The sequence below is a fragment of the Rhincodon typus genome, chromosome 22 (assembly GCF_021869965.1).
Source record: "Rhincodon typus isolate 14 chromosome 22, sRhiTyp1.1, whole genome shotgun sequence".
Lineage (NCBI taxonomy): Eukaryota > Metazoa > Chordata > Chondrichthyes > Orectolobiformes > Rhincodontidae > Rhincodon > Rhincodon typus.
In genome coordinates this window covers 2725227-2737573 of record NC_063353.1, presented here as the reverse complement: position 1 = coordinate 2737573, position 12347 = coordinate 2725227, and the positions used below count along the sequence as shown (strand labels likewise).

The following is a 12347-nucleotide window of genomic DNA, read 5'->3' as shown; positions in this document are numbered from 1 at the left end:
CTCCAGAAGGTAAATTTTTAAAAAACATTAAAAAGAAAGAGACGAGCAAAAAATAACAAAGGAAAAGCAGACAGAATGGACAAGACCCGGGGTCAGGAGCCTGGACATTGCCTGCTCCACCACTTCAATCGGAATGAGGAGCATAAACTAGGGCAGATACCAAGGTCCTCTTCTTTGGGGAGGCGATGGCCTAGTGGTATTATTGCTGGACTATAAACCCAGAGACCCAGATAGTGTTCCAGAGACCCAGGTTCAAATCCCACCACGGCAGATAGTGGAATTTGAATTCAATAAAATATCTGGAATTAAGAATCTAATGATGACCATGAATCCGTTGTCAGTTGTTGGAAATACCCATCTGGTTCACTAATGTCCTTTAGGGAAGGAAACTGCCATCCTTACCTGGTCTGACCTACATGTGACTCCAGACCCACAGCAATGTGGTTGACTCTTAACTGCCCTCTGGGGGTGGGGGGCAATAAATGCTGCCTAGCCAGTGACACCCTCATCCTGTGAATGAATAAAAAAGAAATTATGGATTCCATTTTTACATCCATTGAAGAGGGCAAACAGGATTTCATCTGAAACACAGACTCTCCAACAGGGCACCACTCCCTCAGTGGTACACTTGCCTGGATTTTCTGCTCCAGTCTCTGAAGTGGAGATTGAACCTGGTGCCTCAGACTCAGGTGCACAATTGTCACCCAGTGAGCCACATCTGTCACTTCATTCGCAAACGTAGAAAGCCACCCAGCTTGTGAATGCACTAAACCATTCTTCCCCTTTTAGAAATCTGCTCCATGCTGGATAGGCAGGCTCTGTGGGTGAATAATAATGCGTTATGCTGTGTGAAGGCATCGATAGTATCAGTTATCCCAGGCCCATGCCCAGTAACAGTTGCCGATAGTTGGGGAAGAATGTGAACCATTCAAATTGGAGATGCACAGACAATCCAGATTCCACAGAGTTTATTCCTTGTTTTATTGATGATACAGGTTGATCACTGCCAGTACAATTATCGTTGCCCAGTGAGTGCTCAGCATATTTTCATTTCAACGTCACTGGTGGAGAGAAGATCCTGTGTATTAATCAGGATCAAATAACCTGACCAATTTACCACAGAATGTGAGATGCTCCTTTAAAATGACAAAGTAGGTTACCATTTATTTTGGCTGTGAGGTTTCCATGGGAACAATTATGGGTACATAATTTTTCTGGAACTTGCTAAGCGTGTGACAGATAGCACCAATCATTCATATTTGGTCCAGTGGCCAAAACCTGAACAGAATGTATTCAAAGTAGTATCTCATTGATCAACTTTGCTCAGTAAAGTTGGTTCAGTTCAAAGGTAAAGACCTGGTAAAGTTTCTGTGGAGGTGAATTAGGCCATTCAGCCCATCAAGTCTGCTCTCATATTCAGTGAGATCATGCCTGATCTAATAATCCTCAACTCGACTTTCCTGCTTTTACCCCATAACTGTTGATTCACTTACTAATTAAAAATCTATCTCACCCTTAAATACACTGAATGATCCTGCCTCCAAAGCCCTCTGTCGAAAGAATTTCACAGATCCACCACCTTCTGTGAGAAAAAAAGTTCTTCCTCATATCTGTCCTAAATGGGTGAATGCTTATTCTGAGATCATGCTCTCTGTAAGATACTGCATCACAAGTAGAAACAACCTCTCCACATTAACCTGCTCCGGCAAGATGGTGGCAGAGCAGGACACCCCTCTGCTCTGCCTGTTCCTCTTCTTTCTGTTTGTTTTTCTCTCTTTTTAGCAGTCCTGGAGCAGCGCAAGGGGAAATGAGTACCAGAGCAGTGTGCAGGGAAGCAGTCCCTGAGTAGTGCAAGGGCAAATGAGTCCCGAAGCGGTGTAAAGGGTAAAAAGTCCTTGAGCAGTGTGAGGGGAAATGAGTCCCGAACAGCATGTGGGAAATCAGTCCCTGAGTAGCGTGAGGGGAGACAAGTCCCTGAACAGTGCAAGAGGAAGTGAATCCTGGAGCAGTGTGAGAGGAAGTGAGTCCCAGTGTAACGTAAAGGAAAATGAGTCCCGGAGCAGCACAAGGGGAACCAAGTCCCAGAGGTGCGCAACCTACCATGTTGCAGCTGTGTGCTGGTGTGGAGCAGACTGGAGGCTTGGAGCGGAGCGAGACAGTTGTTGAACTGGAGTCTGGCGCGAGCGGTCAGACCGTGTGCTTAGCTGCTGTTATTTAATATTCTTTACAAGTCTGCAATGTCAATCCTTTAATTATGTTATAACTATCTTATTTCTAACCTATTTTGTAGACACATTTTTAAGTAATGCTACTACTTTTCCCTTTATTCCTCTTTTGTATCCAAAGATTTGTACCTAAGATGACGCCACTAGAAGGCAGCCATTGTAAAAACTTTTCATTGTACACCTGTACTTCTATACTGGAGTACATGTGACAATAAAGGATATTCTATTCTATTCCTTAAGAATCTTGTATGTTTATAAGGTCCCCTCTCATTCTTCTAAACTCCAGTGAGTATAGGCCTAATCTACTCAACCTCTCCTCATAAGACCATCCCTCCTAGTGAAGCCTATTGAATTGTAATAACTCAGGAGGCCTGACTGGAAAGGGACATCATTTGTTGTTTAACACTAAAAGAGAGCCACAACTCATGGCATACATAGGCTAGTCCCAGCCCGGGACAGACATCTCTGGGTGACAATACTAAATGATGCTGGAGAAACACAGCAGGTCAGGCATATCAGAGGAGCAGGAGAGTTTATGTTTCGGGTCAGGACCCTTCATCAGGACTCGGAGTGGGAAGGGAGCTGGGAAATAAATAGCAGGAGGAGAGGTGGGGCTGGGGGAAGGTAGGTGGGATGGCGACAGGTGTATGCAGGTAGGGATAGCGGGGATTGGTCAGTGGGAAGGGTGGGGCAGATAGGTAAGAAGATAGACAGGTTGTGTCGGGTCAAGGAGGCGGGGATGAGAGGGAAGGTTGTACATGGCATGAGGCCAGGGATGGGGAGATTTTAAAACTGGTGAATTCCATGTTCAGGCCATCGGGCTGTAGGCTCCCAAGGCGGAATATGAGGTGTTGCTCCTCCAGTTTGCGTGTGGCATCATTGTGGCGCTGGAGAAGGTGCAGGATGAACATGTCACCCAGGGATTGGGAGGGGGAGTAAACATGGTTAGCGATCAGAAAGTGTTGTTGATTATAGCACAGAGAGTGCAGATGTTCCATGAATCAGTCCTCGAGTCTGTGCTTGGTCTCACCGATGTACAGGAGGCCACATCGGGAGCAATGGATACAGTAGACCAGGTTGGAGGATGTACAGTTGAACCCCTGTCGGATTTGGAAAGTTTGTCTAGGGCCTCGGATGGAAGTGAGGGGGGAGATGTAGGGGCAGGTGCAGTACTTCCTGCGGTTGCAGCGAAAGGTCCCGGGGGTGGTGGGGTTAGTGGGGAATATGGATCAGACGAGGGTGTCGCAGAGTGAGTAGTCCCTACGAAAGGCAAATATGGGTGGGGAGGGAAATATACCTTTGGTTGTGGGTTCGGATTGTAGGTGAAAGAAGTTGCGGAGAATGATATGCTGGGTTTGGAGGTTGGTGGGGTGGTATGTGAGGACCGGGGGAGTCTGTTTTTATTTTTGTTGGCGGGAAGGGGTTTTGAGGGCAGAGATGCGGGAAATGCAAGAGATGAGGTTGAGGGCATTTTTGATCAATGGATGGGGGAAGTTACGGTCCTTGAAATAGGAGAACATCTGGGATGTGCGGAAGTAGAATGCTCCATCATGTGTGCAGATGCTGTGGATCCGGAGGAATTGGGAGTAGGGGATCACATTCTTGCAGGAAAGTGAGTGAGAAGAGGTGTAGTCCAGGTAGCTGTGGGAGTCGGTGGGTTTGAAATAGATATCGGTGCTGAGGTGGTTACTGGATATGGAGACGCAGAGGCCTAGAAAGGAAGGGAGGATCGGAGATGGTCCAGGTGAATTTGAGGTTGGGGTGAAAGGTGTTAGTAAAATTGATGAGGTAACAAGGTGTAGAACTGGATGAACACAGCAGGCCAGGCAGCATCAAAAGAGCAGGAAAGCTGACGTTTTGGGTCTGGACCCTTCTTTGGAAAATATCCCTGAGTACAGTTGATGAACTGTTCAAGCTCCTCATGGGAGCATGAGGCAGTGCCGATACAGTCATCAATGTAACGGAGGAAGAGGTGAGGGATTGTGCCGGTCTAACAGTGGAAAAGGGACTATCCCACGTATCCTACAAAGAGGCAGACATAGCTTGGAAGCATGCGGGTGCCCATTAGCCACCCCTTTAGTTTGTAGGAAGTGGGAGGAGTTAAAGGAAAAGTTGTTGAGGATAAGGACAAGTTCCGTTAAGCAGATGAGGGTGTCAGTCGAGGGGGACTGAGAGGAAGAAGCGGAGGGCTTTTAGGCCATCTGCGGGGGGGATATGTGTACAGGGACTGGATGTCTATGGTGAAGATGAGGTTTTGTGGGCTGGGGAATTGTTAGTCTTGGAGGAGGTGGAGATAGGTAGTGTCCCGTACGTAGGTGGGGAGTTCCTGGACTGGAGGGGAAAGGACAGATGAGTTTGGTAAGCGGAGATGAGTTTGGTGGGGCAGGAGCAGGCAGAGACAATGGGTCTCCCCACCCCAGGCCCCATCCCATGTCCAACCTTCCCTTTCATCCCGCCTCCTTGACCTGACACTACTTGTCCATCTTCTTCCCCACCTATCTGCCCCACCCTTCCCACTGACGAATCCCCACTGCCCCTACCTGCATCCACCTGTCACCATCCCACCTACCTTCCCCCAGCCCCACCCCTCCTCCCTCTATTTATTTCCCAGCTCCCTACCCCACCTCCAGACCTGATGAAGGGTCCAGGCCTGAAACATCAACTCTCCTGCTCCTCTGATGCTGCCTGACCTGCTGTGTTCCTCCAGCTCCACATTGTGTTGACTCTGACTCCAGCATCTGAAGTTCTTGCTATCTCCGACACCTCTGAGTATGCTTTTTTTATAAAGGTAAGTATTTTCTTTCTCTGCTAACAATGCACAGGATATATTTATAATTCACCAAAAAGTCATTTGTAATATTCTACCAAGTGATCATTTGTGAGAGTTCAAAGGAAGAATTTGTGGGACTGGAAATGTTAATGTTTCTCTCTCCCCAGCACTGGCAGTATTTTGCTATAACTCCGGGACAGTTCACTGGGGTCAAATCACAGACAGGTGGGTATAACTTTTTACTGTTGGTTTAACAATAAAAAAACAAAATGAAATAGTGATCCAACCCCTTAAACAAAGACAGTGTCAGCAATAATAGAAATGCCAGAAAGTGAAGGACAGCCCCATCTGGATCTAGAGATAGTAGGAACTGCAGATGCTGGAGAATCTGAGACAACAAGGTGCAGATCTGGATGAACACAGCATGGATCTACTTTTTTTTAGTCCAGAAGTGTTATCACACACAACTAAATATTTATTTTCCCCATCAACAAATCACCGTATTTTTATTTCATCTATTGCCGATCACCAGTAAATTACCCATGGTTCCAATTGAATAATTTATATGCGAACCATCAAAGTTAAGGATGAGGTCAGAAGAGTGTGAGGGGCCTGCATCTGCTTTATTCTTTTTTTTAAATCAACCTGTTCAGAGATGTCATCCCATCTATAGAGCCGGTGGGACTTGAACTTAGGCATCCTGGTTCAGAGGTAGGGACACTACTACTGCACCACATGAATGGGTCTGCTTTATTTGTCTTTCATTTCTATCCATAAGTGCTATCACACACAACTGAAATTTTTTTCCCCCACCACAATGGATTTTTTTCCTAACTAACCATCACCAGTAAATCACCTGTGCAGCCAATTGCATATTTACATACAAAGCCTATAATGGGCAATGAAGGAGAGAAAGGGAGAAAGGGAAGGGGCAGTGTCTGCTTTATTTTTTTAAATATCTGTAAGTGTTATCACATACAACTGAATATTTTTCCTCCATCACCAAATCACCAGGACATTTTTTTTATTTTAAGTACTAACCACCACCAGTAAATTATCCGTGTAGCCAATTTGAAATTTACAAGCAAAGCCCAATATCAGTAATGTAAACTATCAAAAGCTGGTTGGGAGGGACGGAGAGGGGGAAGGAATGGCGCTAAATAAAACTGGAGTTGCAGGAGGAAATAAAGAAGTCTATCCCCCATGGTGGCCACCTCTCTCTATAGGCGTTGAGAACAGCGATGCACACTAAGTGTTTCCTCTCCAAAGACACCCAGGCTTGAATGTGAGCGCAGAAGATGGGCAGATATTTGGCAGATATGATGGTCTGCTTAATAAAGGGTTCAGGTGATGAGTTCAACTGGGACATCCCCGTCTGGGTATGTTTTTCTTTTTTTTAATTTCACCAATGTTATCACACATAACTGAATGGTTTTGTTTCTTTATATTATATCTAGAAGTGTTAGTACTTCTGAGTTCAACTCGGATAGCCATTACCTGTTACCAAAGGAATTCATACTTGATGAGACCCGCAGCGAGAGTAATTAGTGATTCACCATGAGCCTTAAAGGGGTAACCATATGAACTTCCCTGGACTCCCTCCAATACCAGTATATCTTAGACAAAAGGCCCAAAACTACTCACAGTATTCTACCTGTGGTCTGATGAGTTTCTTGTACAGTTTTAGCAAGATCTCCCTATTTTATACACCACCATGCTTCATCAGAGGCTGCACTAAGGATGTTACCAAGCACGGTAACGAAACATCTGCGGAACAACAAACCAGCTCGGCGAGCCAACCAACCTCAACACCCACAACCCGAGCTACAAATCTACTCCAAAACCTTATACACCATACCCTTTGAAATAAAGACTAACAGTCCATTTCCCCTCCCTATTACTTGATGAACTTGGATGTTAGTTTTTTGTGATCTATGCATGCGGCCACCCAAATCCCTCTGTGCCACAGCTTTCTGCAATCTTTCCCCATTTAAATAATATTCCGTCTTCTATTCATCCTGGGGTCTGTTCCAGTCCAGCCACATGGGAATGCATCATGGAAACAGGCTACCTGAGCTGAGCAGATAGCACCAATCACATTCATCACCTTATTCCCACATCCCTCCAGCATCTTCAGCCAATGTTTATACACTTTAATAAGCATTCATTTACAGTGCTATACTCTACAAGCATTGACCTGCAAACTATACTTCATCAAAAGGTCCATTTGTAGGGTGTCAGTGGGGCTCTGGCGAGCTGTAACTGCTGTTATCCCTGGGCTAATACAGGTATCCTGGTCATTGTTCTGTTGCTGTCTGTGTGATCTCACTGTGCGCAAGTTAGCTCCCTGGGTCCTACTCTACAACAGTAACTACACGTAATTGATTCTAGCATTTGCCCAAAGTCATTTCTTAGATTAAATTGCCTATAGTTTCCTGCTTTATGTCTGTCTCTTGAATAGAAGTGTTACATTTACACCTTTGCAATTGCTAAGTCCTTTCCAGAATTTTGGAGGGTTGCTGTCTCTGCAGCCATTTACTTTAAAGATGCAGGCTATCAGGTCCCAGGGAAATGTCAGCTTTTAATCTCATTAACTTTCCTGGTGCTTTTTCTTTAGTAATCTTGACTGTTTTAAGTTATTTCCCCTCTTGATTTCCTACTATTCCTGGGATGCTTTCTGGGTCTTCCACTGTGAGGATAAGTACAAAATACTTGTCCAAAACTTGTATCATCCTGCTCTGTTTCTCCCTGTCTCTTTCAATGGAAAGTACCATCAGACAGATTGTAAAACCAGTGACTGATTTGATCCTTTCCATCTTAATGAATGGACTTTCTTGAAATATCCTTTCTCTTTCTCTCTGTCTTTCTTTGTTTCTGCCACCCTCCCTCTCTGTATCCATTTTCTCTCATTCTCAACTTCACGCTGATTGTGATTTAAGTTTGAGCTCATCACACACATTTCACACATTCACTAAAAACTGGTCTCACCGTTCCACTCTCTCAGGGTCAAATTTTGCCATGAGTCAGCTCCACAATTGCCAATTAGAGAGGATCAGACAATTTCAGGAGGAGGGAGCAATTGCGTGCTTGGCCCCGTTCCTGTGCTAATACAGCTCCAGGTAGATTACATAATAACAGACTGTGTAAGAGGTCAGAAAAATACACAGCAGTAGTTGGTATGGAGATAAATCCATAGGCAATAATTTGGCAGGTACAGTAAATGTAAATATACTGCAGAAAGTGAACGCAGAGAACAGTGAATATTGGTAAGAAGAACCAGAAAAGACAATATAAAGAATGTAATTCTAAAGTGGATGCAGGCAGAGGAGCCTGAGCATAATTTTCTGTAAATCATTGCAGTTGTAAAGGCAGATTGGTATTTGAAGATGGGATTCTGAGTCTTTCTCCCTCTCAGTCTCACTCTCTCTCTTCTTCAGTCTCACACTCTCTCAGTCTCATTCTTTTTTCCTCTCAGTCTCACTTCCCGTCTCCCTCAGTCTCTCACACTCTCTCTCCTTCTCAGTCTCACTCTCCCTCTCTGTCTCTTATGGGGAAACGGTGGCCTATTGGTGTTATCAGTGGACTGTTAATCCAGAGACCCAGGTAATGTTGTGGAGACCCAGGTTTAAATGTTACCTCGGCAGATGGTGGAATTTGAATTCAATAAAAGAGTCTAATGATGACCATGAATCCATTGTCAATTGGGAAGGAAACTGCTGTCCTTAGCTGGTCTGGCCTACATGTGAGTCCAGACCCACAGCAATGTGGTTGACTCTTAACTGCCCTCTAGGCAATTAGGGATGGTCAATAAATGCTGGCCTAGCCAGTGATGTCCTCATCCTGTGAATGAATTTTTAAAAATTCTCTCACACTTTCTCAGTCTCTCACATGCAGTCTCACTCTCTCAGTCTGCCTAGGTGTCTCTCTCCCTCTCAGCCCATTCACCAGGTAGACTTGAATGTTAATAATGGGGTTCTGGAGAGCTGACTAGTGCCTCAGGTTGGGTGTGTTGAGGACAGCACAGTGGAATTGCCTGGCCAATTTCTGACCTTCCCTACGTTTAAAGACCCTGGGGCAGGAACCCCATTCGTGAAAGCTGCCAGTCAGTCAGCCAATCCACAAGCCTTCAGTCTGGCAGAGCCAACTCCCACACCCTACCCCTGCCTGATTAAACACACCTACTCTAAACCTGCTACTATGAAATTTCATCTCTCTGTCTCAGTCTCAGTCTTTCTTTGCCTCTCTCACTCTCATGTCTCAGTCTCACCCTTTTCCTCTCATTCACTCTTTCCTCCTTGCCTGCACACACTGTTATTTGTTCCATCTCTGTCTCAGTTTCCCTCTTCCCTGCCTTGCTCAGTCTCTTTATTATCTCCTGTTTCTCTTTCTCTTGTTCTCTTTCTCTCTGTCTCAATTACCCTCTTCTTGTCTCACTCTCTTTCTCATCTCCTTTGTTTAGAATCTCTTTTCCTTTGTTTCTCACTCTGCTCTTGTTACTTTCTTACCTTGTATCTTTCTATCAGCTTTACTCTCTCTGTCTCGCTCTCTCACATTCTGTTTCTCCTGGTTTCTCTCCCAATTACCCTCTTACCTTGTCTCACTCAATCTCTCTCTGACTCTGTCTCTTTCCTGTCCCCTCTCTATTTCCAAGAGTTTGTTTATTCATTCATGGGATGTGGGCATCACTGACTGGGCTAACATTTATCTCCCATCCCTAGTTGCCCTTGAGAAGGTGGGGGTGAGCTGCCTTCTTGAACCGCTGCGGTCCATGTGCTGTAGGTTGACCCACAATGCCCTTAGGGAGGGAATTCCTTGGCCCAGTGACACTGAAGGAATGATGATATATTTCCAAGTCAGGACAATGAGTGGCTTGGAGGCGACGGTGGTGTTCCTGTACTTCTGCGCCCTTGTCCTTCTGCGCCCTTGTCCTTCTAGATGGAAGTGATCTTGGGTTTGGAAGGTGCTGTTTAAGCATCTTTGGTGAACTTCTGAAGTGCATCTTGTAGATGGTACACACTGCTGCTACTAAGGTGGTGGAATGAATATTTATGGAAGTGGTACTAAACAAGCAGGCTGCTTTGTCCTGAATGGTGTCAGGCTTTTTGAATGTTGTTGGGGCTGCAGTCATCCAGGCAAGTGGGGAGTATTCCATCAAACTCCTGACTCATGCCTTGTAGATGGTGGGCAGGCTTTGAGGAGTCAGATGGTGAGTTACTTGCTGCAGTATTCCTAGCTTCTGACCTGCCCTTGTGGCCACTGTGTTTATATGGCAAGTCTGGTTCAGTTTCTGGTCAATAGTAACCCCCCAAGGATGTTGGTAGTGAGGGATTCAGTGATGGTAATGCCATTGAACAGCAAGGGGTGATGGTTAGATTCTCTAATGTGAAAAACAGTCATTGCCTGGCATGGATGTTACTTGCAACTTCTCAGCTCAAGCCTGGATATTGTCCAGATCTTGCTCCCTCTCTCTATCTTTTTTTCTTCTCTATCTTTCTGTCTCTTCCCCTCTCTCCTCTGTCCAGATCTTGCTACATTTGGACATGAACTGTTTCTCTCACTCCCTTGTCTCTGTCTCACTCATTCTATTCCTCTCTCCCAGTCTTACGCTCTTTCCTCTCTGTCACACCCCCTCTTACTCTCTCCTTCCCCAGTCTCTCTGTCTCCTTATTTCCCACTCTCTGTCTCCTTTCTTTCTCTCTCTGTCTCCCATTCTCTCTCCCCCTTCTCTCTCTCTGACTCTCTCTTTTCCAGACTCTCCCTCTTTCCCTGTCTCTTGGTCTCTTTCTTTCTTTCTTACTCACCTTCCCTCTCTGTACCTTTCTATCTTCCCTGTCTCTCTCCCTACTCCTCCAGTCTCTCTTTCTCTTCCTAATTCTCTCACTCTCGCTGTCTCACGCTCTACCTCTGTCTCTCTCCATTTCTCATTCCCTCTCTGTCAGCTCTCTCATCCACTCTATCTCCCAGATTCTCTCTCTCACTCTGTCCCTGATTTTCTTCCTCTCCCAGTCTCTCTCCTCATCTCCCAGTCTCTCTTCCCCGTCCCAGTCTCTCTCTCGCCGTCTCCCTCTTTCCCATCCTTCGATTTGTTACAAGTCTGGCTACATTGCCAGCCTGGGTTTTGCTCTATGTACAATTCTGAACCTCTCAGCTCCTCAGTTTGTCTTACAACTTGTGGCTCCCAGTTCAAGGGGTCAGTCGGGTGGTGGTTGTTGGGGGGAGGGGTGGTTGGTTGGGGTGGGGGGACAGATGGAGCGGAGATCCCAAACCCCAAGAGGTAGTAAAAGTGAAAGGGCTGAACTCAAATGGTGTTTCATGTTGATGGGATTTTCCATGAGGAGTGAAGGTCTGAGTGAGGGAGGAGTGCGGAGAGAAGTGAGGGTCTGAAACTTAGTGGCTCCCACTGAACATAGTTTGAGAAATGAAAACAGAAATGGAGAGAAACAAATAGAGACAATATTAGAGAGAAATAAAGACAGAGAAATAGGGAGAAAGCGCTAGAGGTAGATGCTCAAATAGAGAGAGAAAGAGACAGGGGCAGAATAAAAGGAACTTCCTAGAGAGAGATAGATACCTGGAGATAGAGGGGGCAATACAGACAAGAGAGGGAAGGGCAGAAAAAGAGACTGAGAGGTGAAGAGCAAATTATTACAGAAGGGGACGGCGGGAGCAAGAAATCGTGCGGCTGTGGAAGAAAGTAAAGAGAGAGAGAATGTCAGGAGGGAGTGGCAGAAAGTGCAGTCTGAAATCAGACACAGGGAGGGAGGCAGGGAAAGAGGGAGGAGAGAGAGAGGAAGAGACAGAAAGATAGGGGGAAAAAGATAGATACAGGGAGGGAGGAAGGAAAGAGAGAAAGAGCAAGGGATGAAAAAGACAAATAGAGGGAGGAGAGAGAGATAGAGGGAGCGGGGGGAAGGAGAGATACAGGGAGGGTGTGAGAGGGAGAGAGAGAGGGCGGGTGTGTGAGCGGACATTCTTGAACGGGGTTGCCGGCTGTCCGCCGGGAGGGAGGGTGTATATAAAGCGGGAGGGCAGGCTGCTCAGGGAGATGTAGGAGGTGGGGGATACCAAGTGCTGTCCTGGAACAGGGAGCCAGCTCCTCGGGACGGGCTCCCGGGACTGAGCCCGGGGCTGTCGGCAGAGCCTGAGCGAAGGACGGAGATGAGCCTGTGGCTGGCCGCCGGGGTGCTCCTGGCCCTGGGCTGGCGGCCCCAGGCAGCCGGTACGTACTGGGAGCTGGAGGGAGGGCTGGCCGGGTTGGAGAGCGGGCATGGCTCAGTGCGCAGCGCCCTCACTCCAACCCTGGCTCCTCCACTCTCACTCAGCTATCCTCACGCTCCCATCTCTTTCCCCCC

At 46.4% G+C, this 12347-nt stretch overlaps 1 protein-coding gene across 1 annotated transcript in view; it reads left to right on the top strand.

Annotated features, from left to right (window-relative positions):
• Positions 1–11947: 11947 nt before the first annotated feature.
• The window catches only part of LOC109923360 (netrin-4-like), an 82297-nt gene continuing 81897 nt past the window's right edge, over positions 11948–12347 (top strand). Inside the window, exon 1 of the mRNA XM_048610557.1 lies at positions 11948–12214. Coding sequence (XP_048466514.1) covers positions 12154–12214 — 61 coding nt within the window. The 5' untranslated portion in view covers positions 11948–12153. The remainder of the gene's footprint in view (positions 12215–12347) is intronic.